General features: G+C 42.0%; 1 protein-coding gene across 1 annotated transcript in view; it reads left to right on the forward strand.

Annotated features, from left to right (window-relative positions):
* Nucleotides 1-17,399, forward strand: part of abcc8 (ATP-binding cassette, sub-family C (CFTR/MRP), member 8) — a 333,471-nt gene that overhangs the window by 22,451 nt on the left and 293,621 nt on the right. The window contains exon 4 of the mRNA XM_068046867.1: nucleotides 9,849-10,015. Within this exon, the coding sequence (XP_067902968.1) occupies nucleotides 9,849-10,015 (167 nt within the window). The remainder of the gene's footprint in view (nucleotides 1-9,848; nucleotides 10,016-17,399) is intronic.

The following is a 17,399-nucleotide window of genomic DNA, read 5'->3' on the forward strand; positions in this document are numbered from 1 at the left end:
GTTTATAGCCATTCAGATAATAATCTGCCTTCCTATTTTTGCTACCAAAGTGGATAACCTCACATTTATCCACATTATACTGCATCTGCCATGCATTAGCCCACTCACTCAACTTGTCCAAAACACCCTGAAGCTTCTCTGCATCCTCCTCACAACTCACCCTCCCACCCAGTTTTGTGTCAACTGCAAATTTGGAGATATATTTAGTTCCCTCATCTAAATCATTAATGTATATTGTGAATAGCTGGGGTCCTAGCACCGATCCCTGCGGCACCCCACTAGTCACTGCCTGCCATTCAGAAAAAGACCCATTTATCCCTACTCTTTGTTTCCTGTCTGCCAACCAATTTTCTATCCATCGGAATACACTACCCCCAATCCCATGTGCTTTAATTTTACATGCTAATCTCTTATGTGGGACTTTGTCGAAAGCCTTCTGAAAGTCCAAATAAACCACATCCACTGGCTCCCCCTCATCAACTCTACTAGTTACATCCTCGAAGAATTCTAGTAGATTTGTCAAGCATGGTTTCCCTTTCTTAAATCTATGCTGACTCTGTCCGATTCTACCACTGTTCCCTAATTGCTCTGCGATAAAATCTTTGATAATGGACTCTAGAATTTTCGCCACTACCGGCATCCGGCTGACTGGTCTATAATTCCCTGCTTTCTCTCTACCTCCCTTTTTAAATAGTGGGGTTACATTAGTGGATTAGTGGAGGTCAGTGAATGAGCAGTGGCAGACATTTAAGCAGATATTTCATAACGCTCAGCAAAGCTTTATCCCGGTCAAAAAAGACTCATCAGAAAGAACCACCTGTGGTTAACAAAGGCGGTCAAGGAGAGTATCCATTCAAAAACTAAGGCCTACAAAGCGGCAAAAACTAGTGGTAGGCCAGAGGATTGGGAATTTTTTAGGAACCAGCAGCAGATGACTAAAAATCTAATAAAGAGGGAGAAAATTGATTCTGAAAGTAACTTGGCAAGAAATATAAAAACTAACAGCAAGAGCTTCTATGGGTATATAAAAAGAAAGAGAGTAGCTAAAGTGAGTGTGGGACCCTTGGAGGATGCGACTGGAGAACTGATAACGGGGAACAGGGAAATGGCAGATTATTTAAACCAATATTTTGCATCGGTCTTCATGGTGGAGGACACTATAAACATCCCACAGGTATCAGATAAGCAAGGAGCTAATGGGAGGAAAGATCTTGTAACAGTCCCTATCATGAGGGACAAAGTATTTGACAAACTAATGGGACTAAAGGCAGATAAGTTGCCAGGACCTGATGGCCTACATCCAAGGGTTTTAAAGGAAGTGGCTGCAGAGATAGAGGAGGCATTGGTCGAAATATTCCAGAACTCCCTGGATTCTGGGAGGGTCCCAGCAGATAGGAAAACCGCTAATGTGACATCCCTGTTCAAGAAGGGAGGGAGACAAAAAGCAGGAAACTATAGGCCAGTCAGCCTGACATCGGTTGTTGGGAAAATGCTAGAGTCCATTATTAAGGAAGAAATAGTAGGACATTTAGAAAAGCTTAACGCAATCAAACAGAGTCAACATTGTTTTGTGAAAGGGAATTCATAATTGACAAGTTTGCTTGAGTTCTTTGAGGATATAACAAGCAGAGTTGATAAAAGGGAACCAGTAGATGTAGTATATTTGGATTTCCAGAAGGCATTCGATAATGTGCCACATAAAAGATTATTGCACAAGGTCGGAGCTCACACTATTGGGGTTAATGTATTAGCATGGATTGAGAATTGGTTAACTCACAGATCACAGAGTGTCGGGATTAATGGGTCTTTTTCAGGTTGTAAAGACGTAGCTAGTGAAGTGCCACAAGGATCACTAGGGCCACTAGGGCCACTAGGGCCACTAAGGCTTCAATTATTTACTATCTATATGAATAACTTGGAGGAGGGGCCAGAGTGTAATATATCCAAATTTTCTGACGATACAAAAATAGGTGGGAGGGCATGTTGTGATGAGGGACATAAAGAAACTGCAAGGGTATATAGATAGGTTGAGTGAGTGGGCAAAAACTTGACAGAGTTTAATGTAGGAAAGTATAAGGTCATGCACTGGTAGGAAGAATCAAAAGGCAGACTATTATTAAAATGGAGAGAGACTTCAAAAAAGTGCAGCACAGAGGGATCTGGGTGTTCTTGTGCATGAAACACAAAACGTTAGCATACAGATGTGGGAATGCCACAACCTGCCATAAAACCGGCACCTCTAATTCCCATGCCAGTTTTTGGAGAACCATTTAGTAGAGTGTTGATAGACTGTGTGGAACCTTTACCGAAAACAAAAATGGGACACCAATATATACTCACTATTATGGATATGGTTACTTGGTTCCCAGAGGCCATTTCCTTGAGAACAATACTGCTAAGGTAGTAGTAGAGAAGTTAACCTAATTCTTTACTCGATATGGATTACTGGTTGAGATCCAGTTGGATCAGGGTTCCAATTTTTTGTCTAAAATTTTTCAGGCAGTTATGAATAATCTGGATATAACATAGTTAAAGTCCTCAGCATTTGTTTATGGGCATGAGGTAAAAGGTCCTCTGAATCCAAGGTTTCTAGAACAGAGGGATGAACCTTCCGTGTTAGATTATGGATCCGTGTTCCAGGAGGGGCTCACAAGATCTTGCAAAATGGCTCAGGAATACCTTAAAGCTTCCCAAATAACCATGAAGAAATGGGCAGACAAGCATGCCAAAACCTGAACATTTCAACCGAGGATGATGTGTTAGTATTACTGCCTTTACAGCGTGAACCACAGTAAGCACAGTTCAGTGGTCCATATAGAGTAGTTAAAAGGATTGGTAAAGTTAATTATTTGATTGACGCCCCAGATTGCTGGAAAAAGAATCGGCTGTGTCACATCAATATGTTGAAACAATATCACTGCCGGTAAGAGAATAAGCAAGCATGGGTATGTCAGGTAGTAGGGACAGTGAAGGACAAAAGGGATATTGAGGATGAGGCAAAAGGAGGCCTAGACAATTCTCAAATTGAACCTCTTACTATCCAGTTAACTAACACTGAATTGTTAGGGATATTAGACCGTGTACTTTCATATTTAGATGCAGATCAATGAGAAGACCTAACAAGGCTACTCACAGCATTTAAAGGAGTCTGTAGGGAAAAACCAGGATGTGCAACTTTAGCCATACATGTAGGATAATTCTCACCTATAAAATAGCATCCTTATCACTTAGGTCCAGTGCAACAGGCTCAGGTGAAAGCAGAAATCCAATACACGTTGGAAAACCATCTAATTGAACCCAGTCAAAGCAGCTGGAGTTCCCCAGTCCTGTTTGAGCTAAAGCCTGATGGCTCAACTAGATTTTGCATAGACTACAGAAAGGTTAATGCAGTAACAAAGGCAGATTCCTACCCAATTCCTCATTTGGACGACTGTATCGACAGAGTTGATAGTGCCACGTTTCTTACCAAAATAGATATGTTAAAGGGATACTGGCAGGTTCATTTAACACCCCAAGCTAAAGAAATATCGCCTTTGTCACACCAGATGGACTTTTACAATGCTGAATGATACCATTTGGGCTTAAAATGCCCCAGCAACTTTCCAGAGACTAATGAACCAAGTGGTAGCCAGTGTTCCAAACTGTGTGGTTTACCTTGATGATGTGCTGGTATACAGTGACACATCGAAGGACCACATGGAACAACTAGAGGCTTTGTTTAGAAAATTACGGTTGGCTGAATTTAAAAAGTGAATTTGCAAAAGTGGGGGTTACCTATCTCAGACATATAGTCGGTCAAGGACCAGTGTTGCCAAGAACAGTAAAAGTACAAGCATTGGTCGAGTTCCCTGTTCCTAAGACTAAACTTGAAATCATGAGGTTTCTGGGGATGTGTGGTTTCTACCACAAGTTTGTATGAAATTTCAGCACCATAGTTTCTCCACTAACAGATTTGCTACAAAAGAAAGCCAAGGTAGTGTGGTCAGGAGAGTGCCAAGCATCTTTTGAGAGGCTGTAAACAATTTTGATCAATGAACCAGTGTTGGCTGCTTCAAATTTCACTAAGCCCTTCAAGGTAGCAATTGATGCTCGTGACCTGTGGTAGGTGCAGTTCTGTTACAAGAAGATGAATCGGGCATAGAAAGGCCAGTGGGATACTTTCCAAAAAGCTAAATTGACACCAAAAGAGATACTCTACAGTAGAAAAAGAAACCCTGGGCTTACTACTAGCTCGTAAACATTTTGAAATATATGTCTGCCACAGCTACAGGGAGACACTGGTATATACTGATCATCCCCCCACCCCCCTAGCCTTTGTGGAAAAATTCAAAAGCCAGAATGCCAGACTATTTTGATGGAGTTTACTATTGCAGCCCTATCACTTAAAGATTAACCACATTGCGGTGAAAAACAATTTAATTGCTGATGCTTTGCCTAGAATTTAACTTTGCTTTGAGTTTTCTGAGTACAAAGATGGCACAGGACATAACTATTATTTACAGGTAAAGAGTGAATGAGAATGAGTGTTTAATGTGTTTTCATTTTTTTGTCCACACTTTATAATGAAACACATTTAAAAATGGTGTTTCATTCCTCCAAAGGTGGAGGTGTCATGAAGGTGCTTCCATTATTAATATTTTTTGAGGACTCGTGTTTAAAAGATTGTGAAAATTTGTTCATTTGAAAGACTGAGGAGATGCCTAGATTTGTTTTTTCTTAAAGCTTACTGGAAGGACACTTTGTCTCTTCCAGTGTTTTATTTTTAAAAATCCAATCAAGTGCTAAATAAACATAAGGAGCCTTGTTGGCTATTGGATTTGTTTACAGAGAAGTCACATGTCTAGGTTTATGGATGTTAGGAGTTTGGCTTTCTGATTTGGGGCTTGGACTGTTTGAATGTTCAGTTGGTGTGTAGTCTGCTAAGAGCGAAGCCACCCAACTCATCCTTTTCCACCTGTTTTGGAAAATCTTCTGAGAATCCGTTGTGATAGCTGCAACCACTGATGCAATAATTCTCCTGAAAAGCCTGCAAGACTACTCCTCGACATCTCCTGAACAGAACTACTCCAGCAAGATCCCAGTGACAGGCATATACGTGTACCCGGACGCCAGACCAAAGGCCATCTGGAACATTCCATAACTTGTCCTTTTCATTCAAGAATTAACAATAATTTGGTCAAAGTATTTTTGTTTTAAAGTTGATCTCTGAAGAGCAGTTTTTCATTTTTCTTTAACTGATATATGTGTGTGCGTGTGTGTTGGATTATTTTAGATGGGTAGATATTTATACTTTCATATTTCAAACTGTGTGTTAATAAGCTTTGTATCTTTATTGAATAAGTTTTGTTTTATAATAAATCAATAGTTTTGCTGTTTATTAAAGAAACCTGGTTGGCGGATTTTTATTCTGAAACGCATATCAATTAAGTATATAATTGGCTGTATCGGTAACTGAGGAAAACATTTAAACATATTTTGTGACCAGTGGAGTCGTGGAACTAGAGAAAGACAGTGCATTCCTCTAACCTCAGTTGTAACAATGTGTCCAAATACCAGTGCCTCAGGAAACCCATGGTATTGCATCAGGTCATCACCAACATTGGAAGCCTGCTGGCAGAAGACTTGCTGCCAAGCGGACCTGATGGCCACACTTTGCCAGTGGCTGGCAAAGTGACCATCACCCTCAACCTTTTTGCCTCTGGAAACTTCCTGGGATCTTCAGGAGTTTTTTTTAACTTGTTCATGGAATGTGGACGTCGCTGGCTAGGCCAGCATTTAAAGATCATCCCTAATTGCCCTTGTGAAGGTGAAAGTGAGCTGCCTTCTTGAACCACTGCAGTTCTTGGGATGTAGGTACACCCACAGTGCTGTTAAGAAGGGAATCCCAAGATTTTGACCCAGCCACAGTTCCAAGTAAGGACATTGTGTGACTTGGAGGGGAATTTGCAGGTGGTGGTGTTGCCATGCAACTGCTGCCCTTGTCCTTCTAGGTGGTAGAGGTCACAGGTTTGGAAGGTGCTGTCAAAGGAGTCTTGGTGAGTTGCATCTTGTAGATGGTACACACTGCTGCCACTGTGCGTCAGTGGTGAAGGGAGTCAATGTTGAAGGTGGTGGATGCGGTGCCAATCAAGCAGGCTGCTTTGTCCTGGATGGCGTCGAGCTTCTTGAGTGTTGTTGGAGCTGCACCCATCCAGGCAAGTGGAGAGTATTCCATCGCACTCCTGAATTGTGTCTTGTAGATGGTGAACAGGCACTGGGGAGTCAGGAGGTGAGTTACCTTCCGCAGAATTCCTAACACCTGACCTGCTCTGTTAGGCACAGTATTTATGTGGCTGGTCCAGTTCAGTTTCTGATCAATGGTAACTCCCAGGATTTGCAGAATTTCACAATCTTCTACCCATAATTGCATCTGCATCACACAGGTGACTGATGCCATGCTCAAGGTTGCTTGATGCCACACTAATGCTGCCTTGATGTCAAGGGCAGTCACTCTCCCCTCACCTCTGTAATTCAGCTCTTTTATCCATGTTTGGACCATGGCTGTAATGAGGTCTAGAGCTGAGTGGCCCTGGTGGAACCCAAACTGAGCATCAGTGTGCAGGTCATCAGTGAATCAGTGCTGCTTGATAGCACTGTCAACAACACCTTGCATCACTTTGCTGATGATCGAAGGTAGACTAATGGAGTGGTAATTGGCCAGATTGGATTTGTCCTGCATTTTGTGGAAAGGATATACCTGAGCAATTTTCCACATTGTCAGGCAGATGCCAGTGTTGTAGCTTCACCAGCTTGGCTAAGGATGCGGCTAGTTCTGAAGCACAAGTCTTCAGTAATACAGCTGGGATGTTATCAGGACCCATAGCCTTTTCAGTATCCAGTTCTTCAGCCATTTCTTGATATCATGTGGAGTGAATCGATTGGCTGAAGACTGTTATCTGTGATGCTGCGGAGCTCAGTAGGAGGCTGAGATGAATCCTTCACTCGGTACTTCTGGCTGTAAATGGTTGCAAATGCTTCAGCGTTGTCTTTTGCACTAACATGATGGGCTCTGCCATCGTTGTAGATTGGGATGTTTGTGGGGCTCCTCTTCCTCCTACTGTCAGTTGTTTAATTGTCCACCACAATTCACAACGGGATGTAGCAGGACTGCAGAGCTTTGATCCGATCCATTAGTTGCGGGATTGCTTGGCTCTCTCTATGGTATACTGTTTCGCTGTTTAGCATGCATGTAGTCCTGTGTTGTAATTTCACCAGGCTGGCACCTCATTTTTACATATGCTTGGTGCTGCTCTTGGCCTGCTCTTCTCCACTCCTCATTGAAACAGGGTTGGCCCCTTGATTTGATGGTAATGGTAGAGTGAGGGATGTGTCAGGCCATGAGGTTACAGATTGTGATTTAATACAATTCTGCTGCTGCTGATGGCCTACAGTGCCTCATGAATGCTGAGTTTTGAGTGGCTAGATCTGATCTGAATCAATCCCAGTTAGCACAGTGGTAGGGCCACACAACATGACGGAGCATGATCTGAGTGTGAAGACGGGACTTTGTCTCCACAAGGACTGTGTGGTGGTCACTCTTACCAATACTATCATGGACAGATGCTGCTGTGTCAGGTAGATTGGTGAGGACAAAGTCAAGTAGGATTTTCCCTCTTGGTTTCCTCACCAACTGCCATAGACCCAGTCTGGAAGATATGTCTTTCAAGACTCAGCCAGCTCGGTCAGTCATAGTACTACTGACCCACTCTTGGTGATGGTCATTGAAGTCCCCCACCCAGAGTACATTCTGTGCCCTTCCTACCATCAGTGCTTCTTCCAAGTGGTGTTCAACATGGAGGAGTACTGATTCATCAGTTGAGAGAGGGTGGTAGGTGGTAATCAGCAGGAGGTTCCTTGCCCATGTTTGACATGATGCCATGACACTTCATGGAGTCCTGAGTAAATGTTGAGGACTCACAGGGCCACTCCCTCCTGACTATATATCACAATGTCACTACCTCTGGTGGGTCTGTCTTGCAGGTGGGACAGGACATACCCACAAATGGTGATGGAGGAGCCTGGGCATTGGCTGTCAGGTATGAGTCGGTGGATATGACTGTGTCAGGCTGTTGCATGACTAGTCTGTGGGACAGCTCTCCCAATTTTGGCAGATGTCCCAGATGTTAGGAGGAATTTGCAGGGTCGACTGGGCAAGGTGCGTCGTTGTCGTTTCGGTTGACCAGGTTGATGCCAGTGGTCCATCCAGTTTTATTCTTATTTAACTTTTCTGTAGTGGTTTGATACAACTGAGTGACTAAAATCTGCCCGGCCTCTGAGTCAAATTCCCAGGCAGGATTGCAGTCCACTCTTACCGAGAGACACAATAAAATTAAAAATTTTTTTGGAGAACTAACATCAAGTCTCCTGAAGAATGTAGGCGATGTGATGTCATCACTGCAATATCCACTGCCAGAGGTAAAATGCTAATTAGGATCCAGTTGTAAAAGTGACTTTAAAAGTTTAACTAAGAGCCTTGTTTAGGGATGGAAATGGTTTCCAATACAGTAAATGCCTGTGTTATACATGAATTAGGCAGAAATTATTTGGGAGAATGGTATAGTGCATATTTAACGTGTTGTCAGATGTTGCAGAATTACTGGTTGGAGGTGCCATTGTGCTGAGTTTACACATTAGTCTTGTTGTGTTTGTAATTCCAGCATAATTGATCTTTAAATAGAGCATGGACAATTTTTTAAGGCTCACACTTTGCATGTACAGTGCTATCCCAACCCTCATTTAAAACTGACACGGCAGCAAGGCTCATGAGTGCTTATCTTTAGTGGCAGATGATTGTTGCAGAATAGAGTTGCAATGCACAGTATTTTAACTAGAATGGGTATTGTATTTAGTGCTACATTTATACTGCAGTTGCCTTTGAAGGATCAGTCTAAAAGCAGAAAAGAGCTATCTGTGATATTAGGTAGCACACAAGATGTACTTTAAGAGCCAGAAAGCATGAAATGCGTTGGATATGGCTTCCTAAATAGAGCTGCTCGGGAGTAACTGAAGAGCTTTGCCTGAGGACGATTGTTATTGAAATGCACTTCTTTTCAATAAAGACCTGAGAACACAATCAAAAATCTGTATAACAGTGCCAATGACCCAAAAGTTTGGAGAGTTACTGATTGCATGTATGTTGACATTGACATCTCCATGCACAATGCAATGCCCTATATGAACTGCAAAGTATTTTTTCTCTATTATTTATGGGCAAATTTTGGTCATATTGCCCAGAGATGACAAGATTAAGAATGATTAAGAATGTTTAAAATCATGAAGGAATTTGGAAGGGTACAAAAAGCTTTTCCTTTTAATAGGGGAATTCAGAGCAAGGTGACATAATTTTAAAAGCAAATCTAGCAACAATTTCTTCTCATAAGAGGCCATAGGTACAGACCATGGATGGAAAATAAGAATATTTATTCTGGAGAAAGGATGGGGATTGGCATTAAAAAGATCAACAAAATACATTGGCTAATAAAAGGGCAAGGAGGTTTTGATGTACCAAATGGTCTATTCATGTTCTTATGTTTCTATTTGAGAACTTCTTAAACACAATAATAGATTAAAAAGTTAACAATTACAACAGCACCAATATGCAGATAACAAAGCAATATTAAATCTTGATGTATGTCACTTAAAGGCTGTTGTTTAAGTTTTCTGGTTTCCACAGGTATAAGACTTCAATTATGAGCTCAGCTGTACACACAATGCTAATTGTTATAACTGAAATTGCATGTACAATTAAGCTTGCGTTTTTTTAGTTTAATAAAAAGTTGATATTCGTAATGTGTTTGTTTGTTTTGCAGCTTTGCTGGTCTACTGGACTTTAGCTTTCGTTACCAAAACTGTCAAATTTGCCAAGTTTTGTGAGCATGGAATTGGATTGAGCCAACTCCGGTTCTGTATTGCAGCACTATTGGCCATATTGTATGGTATGTTATTGGCTGTGGAAGTCAATGTCATCAGAGTACGGGTAAGTAAGGGACCATTCTTTCTCCTTTTTCAATTTTCCTCCCCACATCCAATGCCAGTATGAGAGCCGGCTGCCACCGGCTTATGCAAATGGCCATTCTACATGTACAACCCCAAACAGTGAGAACTGCAGGCTATTTGATTCTAGGGGCATCTGAGGTGAACTAAGTCCTGTGCTCATCCATCATCTGTGCTTGTGCGTTCTCACTAGAGAGTCACTATTAGTCATAGGAACCTAAAAAAAGGAGTAGGCCATTTAGCCCCTGGAGCTCTTTCGGCCACCATTCAATGAGATCATGGCTGAGGTATATCTTGACTCCATCCACCTGCATTGTCTCCATATGGTCTTATACCCTTGGCTAGTAAAAATCTATCAATCTCAGATTTAAAATTATTAACTGAGCTAGCATCTACTGAATTTTTGTGGGAGAGACCCTTTGTGTGAAGAAGTGTTTCCTGACTTCCCTCCTAAATGGCATGGCTCTAATTCTAAGGGTATGTCCTCTTGTCCTCAACTCTCCCACCAAAAAGAAAGTCATGGATATTTTTTTTTTCCTCGCTGTCCCTAGTCTGGAACACTGAGACAGTTCTAGTATTGCTAGAGCAATCCCAACTGAAATCAACTTGTTCAGTACAAATCATAGGAACACAGTAGCATTACAATTTTACCATTGGTCCATCCAGCCTACCCATCCAGCTTCCCATAAGATTATTTTGAAATATTTTTAAATCCAGTAACTGAATCCTATCCAGAATTCAACTTTAAACTTTCCTGGTGTTTGATTCAGTATAATGCCGGATGGTTCACTCGTCCACTAAGCCATCAGAGAAGCTATGAGGATCCATTCATGAGTGCACTGCCAGTTAATTATAGTCTTTTTATAACTATCTTTCTAGTTAGTGTAACTTAGCGTAAATCTTGCTGCTTCTATTGTCAGAATATGGTTTGCCATGAATCTTCCTTAGCCAAGTAACTTATTGCTTTAAAAATAATGTCAACTAAAGTCTAACCTCTTCAACCTGACACCAGACTTCAACAGCATACTTTATCTGGACAGTGTCAAGACTGGTAACATAATAATTCCTCTGGCATGTAAGGCAAACTAATACAACCCAGTTAAAGTGAGAAAAGTCACATGTTGTTCATCAATCTGAAAAAATGTGCAAGATAACTGACTGTGCTTCTGAACTTAGATTCTTGGTACACGTAGGTCACAAGCATAAAGCTGGAGGTAGTTGTAACTTAGATGAGTTAAAAGAACGGATCCTACTTATAAGGTGGACAATGGATCATACTTAACCCAGTTTTATTTGCAAACTGAACAGTAGAAGTATGACTTTTGTAAGGCTTTACTTTTGGTGTGGAGTCTCTCACCAGACAGTAGTGCAGGTTGCAAAATTAGCCTTATAGTGCTATAGCTTTGTTTCTGACTTGCACTGCTATGTAGAGAAGCTGGATACTAGGAGAGGAGTCTGGCAAAGACCTCCTCAGATCTAATCAAGTTGAGGAAAGAGGTAAAAATAAAATAGAAGTATTTCCCTGTGTCAAATGCAAAACTTTATCTTAAAGATTTGTAATACTCCTGGAGAGGCTGAGTAAACCAAAATATAAGAATTTTTTTACACCTCAATATTTAATGATTAAAAGTAGCAATTATGTAATTACTAAATCAGTTTGAAATCTGTCCAGGAGTGATAGAAATAACTTGCATTTATATAGTGCCTTTCACATCCTCAAGATTTCCAAAATGCTTCACAACCAATTAATTACTTTGAGGGTCATCACTGTTACCAATTTGCACTGCAGCTAATTCACACACAATGGCCGGGATTTTACAGGGACTCAATTAGCAGGCTGGGACTTGGGGGTGGGGAGGCTACTGAAAAATTGGGAAGGAGGACAGGGTTGGCATGCCCGTCGCCTTCCTACCACCATGACATTTTGCCAGTGGAGGGGAAGGTAGCTGATGGCCCTTCTGCCCAGAGACCAATTGAGGCCCTCATTTTAACACTGGCTGGTGGGACATCTGGCGCATGGGGAGACCGCCTGGTGAACCCTGTGGTGGTGGTGGGGGGTGGGGGGAGGGGTGCCCTCCTGATTGGACGCTCTGTGGCCCTTGGAGAGCCCCTCTGGTAGCAATGGCCACCTCCATGGCAACATCCCACACCCCACCCACCCTAAACCCCTAGCCTTCACCAACCACCCTCCCCTCCACCAACCACCCTCCCCTCCAATGCCAACCTTGCTGGGGCCTGTGTGACTAGCCCCAGTGATGCCGGCACCACTTACCTTGGTCTGAGGGTAGCTCCAACCTGCTTCTCCAGGCTGGGTGCAGTTCCAGCAGTGGCCATCATTCCCAGTGGTGCTGCTGGGACTGAATAGCTGCCAGACCTCCGATTGGCTGGCAGCTCTTGGAGGTGGAATCTCATCCCTTAAAGGGAGTCCCAATGGCAACTCATTAGCTGCCTGATTGACATAAAGTCCAGTCAGGGCTCCCAGAAATGGCTGAGGCAGGGTTACCCCTGGCTTTCCAGCCCATCATCAGGACCACCACCACCCTGACAAAGTCTCGGCCAACATATCCAACAAACAGCAATTCAATACATGACCAGGTAATCTGTTGTTTTGATAGTGTGGGTTGAGGGATAAACATTACCCAGGACACTGAAAAACCTACCTGCTCATCGACTAGTGTCACCTGCATCTTTGTCCACTTGAGAAGGCAGAGGGGAGGCCTCAATTTAGTGCCTCATCTGAGAGCTATCACATCAGACAATTCCTTTTATTTTTGGGACTGCATTCAAATGCCAGACTCAATGTGCTATAGTCGTGGAATGGGGCTTAAACCCACAACCTTTTGACTCCGAGACAAACGGGCTATTATTTAGTCAAAGCTAACACTTTAGATGAATATTTAACAAACCATTTTAAAAAATTGAGAGTAGGCTGCCAATATTTTCTCTCTGTGAAGTGATACATTTTGGTCAGAAGAGCAAAGAGAGGCAATATAAAATAAGGGTGCAATTCTAAAGGGGGTGCAGGAACAGAGAGACTTGGGGCAATATGTGCACAAATCATTGAAGGTGGCAGGGCAAGTTGAGAAAGCTGTTAAAAAGGTATGTGGTACCCTGGGCTTTATAAATAGAGGCATAGAGTACAAAAGCAAAGAAATTATAATGAACCTTTATAAAACACTGGTTCAGCCTCAACTGGAGTATTGTGTCCAGGTCTGGGCACCACACTTTAGGAAAGATGTGAAGGCTTTAGAGAGGGTGCAGTAAAGGTTTACAAGAATGTGAGACTTCAGTTACGTGGTTAGATTGGAGAAGCTGGGGCTGTTCTCCTCAGAGAAGGTTGAGAGGAGATTTGATAGAGGTGTTAGAAATCATGAGGCTTCTGGACCGAGTAGGTAGGGACAGTTCCCATTGGCAGAAGGGTTGAGAACCAGGGAACACCAAATTAAGGTGAATGGCAAAAGAACCAAAGGTGAAATGAGGAAAAAAAAATTTACGCACTATGTGGTTAGGATCTGGAATGCACTGCCTGAGAGTGTGGTGGAGGCAGGTTCAATCATGGCTTTCAAAATGGAATTGAATAAGCACCTGAAAAGAAAACATTTGCAGGGCTACGGAGAAAAGGCTGGGGAGTGGGACTCTTGCAGAGAACCAGCATGGGCACTATGGGCCAAATGGCCTCCTACTGTGCCATAAACATTCTATTATGTTTCTCCTTATTGTGTACAGGAGTTGAGTGCCTGTATCCAGGCCTCTGGTTCTGTTGCTCTGGAGGGGGGAGTTGCATGAGAACAGTGCAGGACAACATGCTCGCCGATCTTTCCTCTTTTTAGGGAAAGTGGTGTAACTTACTGTGTAATCCCCCACCATCCAATTCAACATCAGTGGATTTGAAATGTGTTAGTTGTTGGTGTGCTCTTCCACTATCCCATACTTTCAGGCCCAATTTATGTTCATTTTAAATAATGCTGTACAACTTATTAAAATCGCTTCAAGTATAATTAAACACAACCCAATTTAAAACACCATTCTTTCCTAAAAGATGGCCAGTAACTCCAGTGCTGATTTGAATACTGAAGCACTGATGCTTAATTTCTTGTACATCAGTTAAATTCTTGCTTGTGCTATTTTAATACAGTGATTACACAATCAAAATAAACAGTTTAATTACAATGTAGAATAGCATAGACAGGCATTTAAACCAATTTGTTAAGCAGTGTGATAAAAATAGTACATGGGAGGAATTAATATTCTTCAAAATACAGAAGTTGATATTTGAAGTTCCATTTATGCTGAGTTCCCTGATCTCAGGTGGGGGTATTGTGTGGAGTAGAAAGTGGGGGAAGGAGGTGCATTCTGTTTGGGGTATAGCAACCCATGTTGTTGTTACAGAATTCAGTGTGCAGAGCGGCATTGGTTAAGGCCTGGGAACATGCTACTTACCTGTCTTTTTGTGGAGAGGAACTGAAAATTATGTGTTATGTAAGATGATTTTAAAGCAGCAAAGGAAAATAGTAACATATTTGAAAGCAATGTAAATAACTGCCAAGCACAGCCCCACAGAAGAATACAAGAGAACAGACACTCAAATCTGAGACTTCCTTGTGCATGGAAAAATTGGATAACCATTTGAAGGAAAAAAGGTACAAGAGAGGGCAGCACAGTGGTGCAGTGGTTAGCACTGCAACCTCACAGCACCAGCAACCTGGGTTTGGTTCTGGGTACTGCCTGTGTGGAGTTTGCAAGTTCTCCCTGTGACCGTGTGGGTTTCCTCTGGGTGCTCCAGTTTCCTCCCACAAGACTTGTGGGTTAATAGGTAAATTGGCCATTGAAAATTGCCCCTAGTGTAGGTAGGTGGTAGGAGAATTGAGAGAAGGTGGGGATGTGAGAGGGTAATGGGATTAATGTAGGATTAGTATAAATGGGTGGTTGATGATTGGCACAGACTCAGTGGGCCAAAGGGCCTGTTTCAGTGCTATATCTCTCTATGATTATGAGGAGAGATGGTGGTACTGGCTCTAGTGACAAAATGGACTGAATGACCTCTGTGCTCTAAACTTATGTAGCTCTATGGGTAGAAGATAATCCATTAGCTTTAATACTTACATTTCTGAAGATGTTCATATTTGTGTAATTTACATGCTGTATTTTTTCTTTATATCATAGTTACACACATTGGCAAATCTGTGACTGCTGTAGCATGCCATTTCAAATGCATTTTTGGCTGGCATTTCAATGTTGAAGTTCTACATGTCTTCAACCCAAATTCTGCAGCTAGCAACTAGAGAAAATTGACATGACATCAATAGAAAAACACGTCAAAAAGGGATTGATTAAAACAGTTATGTTTCTGCTTGTGGTTATCTGCTGAAATAAGGGAATCCCCTTTAGAATGAAACATGAAGCTGTGACTCATACGTAGCCACAAGTAAGACGATCAAAATGAAATTGAACTGTTTTGGAGCCTGCAGAGATGATCTTGAAAGTGTGTCATATTACACACAAAGACAGGCAATTGGTATGGGACATATAAAACAGGATGCAAAATTACCCAGGTATTTGGAGTTTTGCTTTGTGTAATTTAGGTGGACGTCAGAGTAGGAGAAGGCACTGGAAGAAACTTTGAATAAGTTTTCCTCATGACATCACATGTGCTGAATGGAACCGAGATACAACAACATAGTTTGTGAAAGGGACAGGTTTGTTGGGCTTAACGGCCACTTCTGACTCCATACTTTCCAGCGTTCAGAAGCCTGTTCATATCATTGCATTTACACAAATTTGGTTTGCAGCACAGCTTGTGCCAATTGCTTTAAGCTAAATTAATAATTTGCCATCCCTCTCATTTTTTTGTTTGATATGTTTCTCTCTCTGCATTTTTAAAAAATCTACTTGAAATATTCATGTTTGGATGCTTGCAGTTTTTTTCAGGTGTTTGGTGTGAAAATTTAGCATTTAAAGGATTATTTGTACACGCATATTATTTAACTTTACAGATCTATTCTGCAGGGGGAAGGGAGTGGACCAGAAGTTATGTACACATTGGTACCAATGACATAGCAAGGGCAGGTATTGAGGTCCTACAGTCAGATTTTCAGGAGCTAGCGAAAAAGTTAAAAAATAGGACCTCAAAGGTCTCTGGATTACTCCCAGTGTCATTGCACCAGCGAGAGTAGAAATAGGAAGATAGGGAGGATCAATGCGTGACTTGAGGCATAGTACAGGAGGAAGGGCCTCAGATTTTTAGGCATTGGGACTAGTTCTGGGGCAGGAGGCACTTACTCAAAAGGGATAGTTGCACCTCAACAGAACTGGGACCAATGTCCTTGTGGGGAGGTTCATTAGTGTGGTTGGGGAGAGTTTAAACTAAGTTGGTGGAGTTTTAGGCACCAGAGTATAGAAGTAGAAAACAGGAAATCTTTACACAATGTGAGAATGTTGGATAGTACTAGAGAAGGGAGTAGTACCATATTAGCTAGAAGCAGACTAAAGAAGGACTTTTTGGAATACAAAGACAGGTTTGCAATGCATGTAGGTAAACAAAGTGTGGTGAATAGGGTTGGTGATAGCCATGTGGAAATATGATGTAGTGGCAATAACCGAATTGTGGCTTAAAAATGGTGAGGACTGGGCGCTGAGTATTCAAGGATATAAAATATTCAGAAAAGATAGGGAAGGATAAAAGGGAGGTGGGGGGGGGGTGGTGGTGGGGGGATGCGCAGTACTGATTATGAAAGACATTGTGCTGTTGGAAAGAGCAGAGGTCCTTGAGGGGGCAAAGACAGACTCCATTTGGTTAGAGTTGAGAACCAAAATTTGGATGGTCACACTACTTGAGGGGTATTCTATGGGCCTCCAAATCATGAGAGTTAGAGGAGCAAATCTGCAGGAAAATCACAGAGATCTGCTAGAACTATAGAGTAGCGATATTGGGGGACTTTAATTACTGAAATATCAGTTGGGATAGCATTAGAGTAAAGGCTAAGGAGGAAGAGGAATTTCTGAAATGTGTTCAGGAGAACTTCCTTAACCAGGATGTTATCAGTCCAATTAGGAAGGAGGCATTTCTAGATCTGGTTCTGGGGAATTAGGTGGACCAAGTGGGCCAGGTATCTGTAGGGGAAAGTCTTGGGTAAGTGTGATCATCGATTCATTAGGCTTAGACTAGAATTGGGGAAGAGCAAGGAACAATTGAAGGCTTTAAGGAGGAGATGTTTTTTCAGATACAGGCTAGGTACATTCCAAAAGGCTTAGAGTGGATAAGTTGCCTGGTCAGAATGGCTTGAATCCAAGGTTGCTAAAGGAGATGGTGGTAGAGATAGTGGATGGGCTTACTATGATCTTGAAATTTTCCCTAGACACAGGGGAGA

The sequence above is a fragment of the Heterodontus francisci genome, chromosome 14 (genome assembly GCF_036365525.1).
Source record: "Heterodontus francisci isolate sHetFra1 chromosome 14, sHetFra1.hap1, whole genome shotgun sequence".
In the NCBI taxonomy this organism is placed as follows: Eukaryota; Metazoa; Chordata; class Chondrichthyes; order Heterodontiformes; family Heterodontidae; genus Heterodontus; species Heterodontus francisci.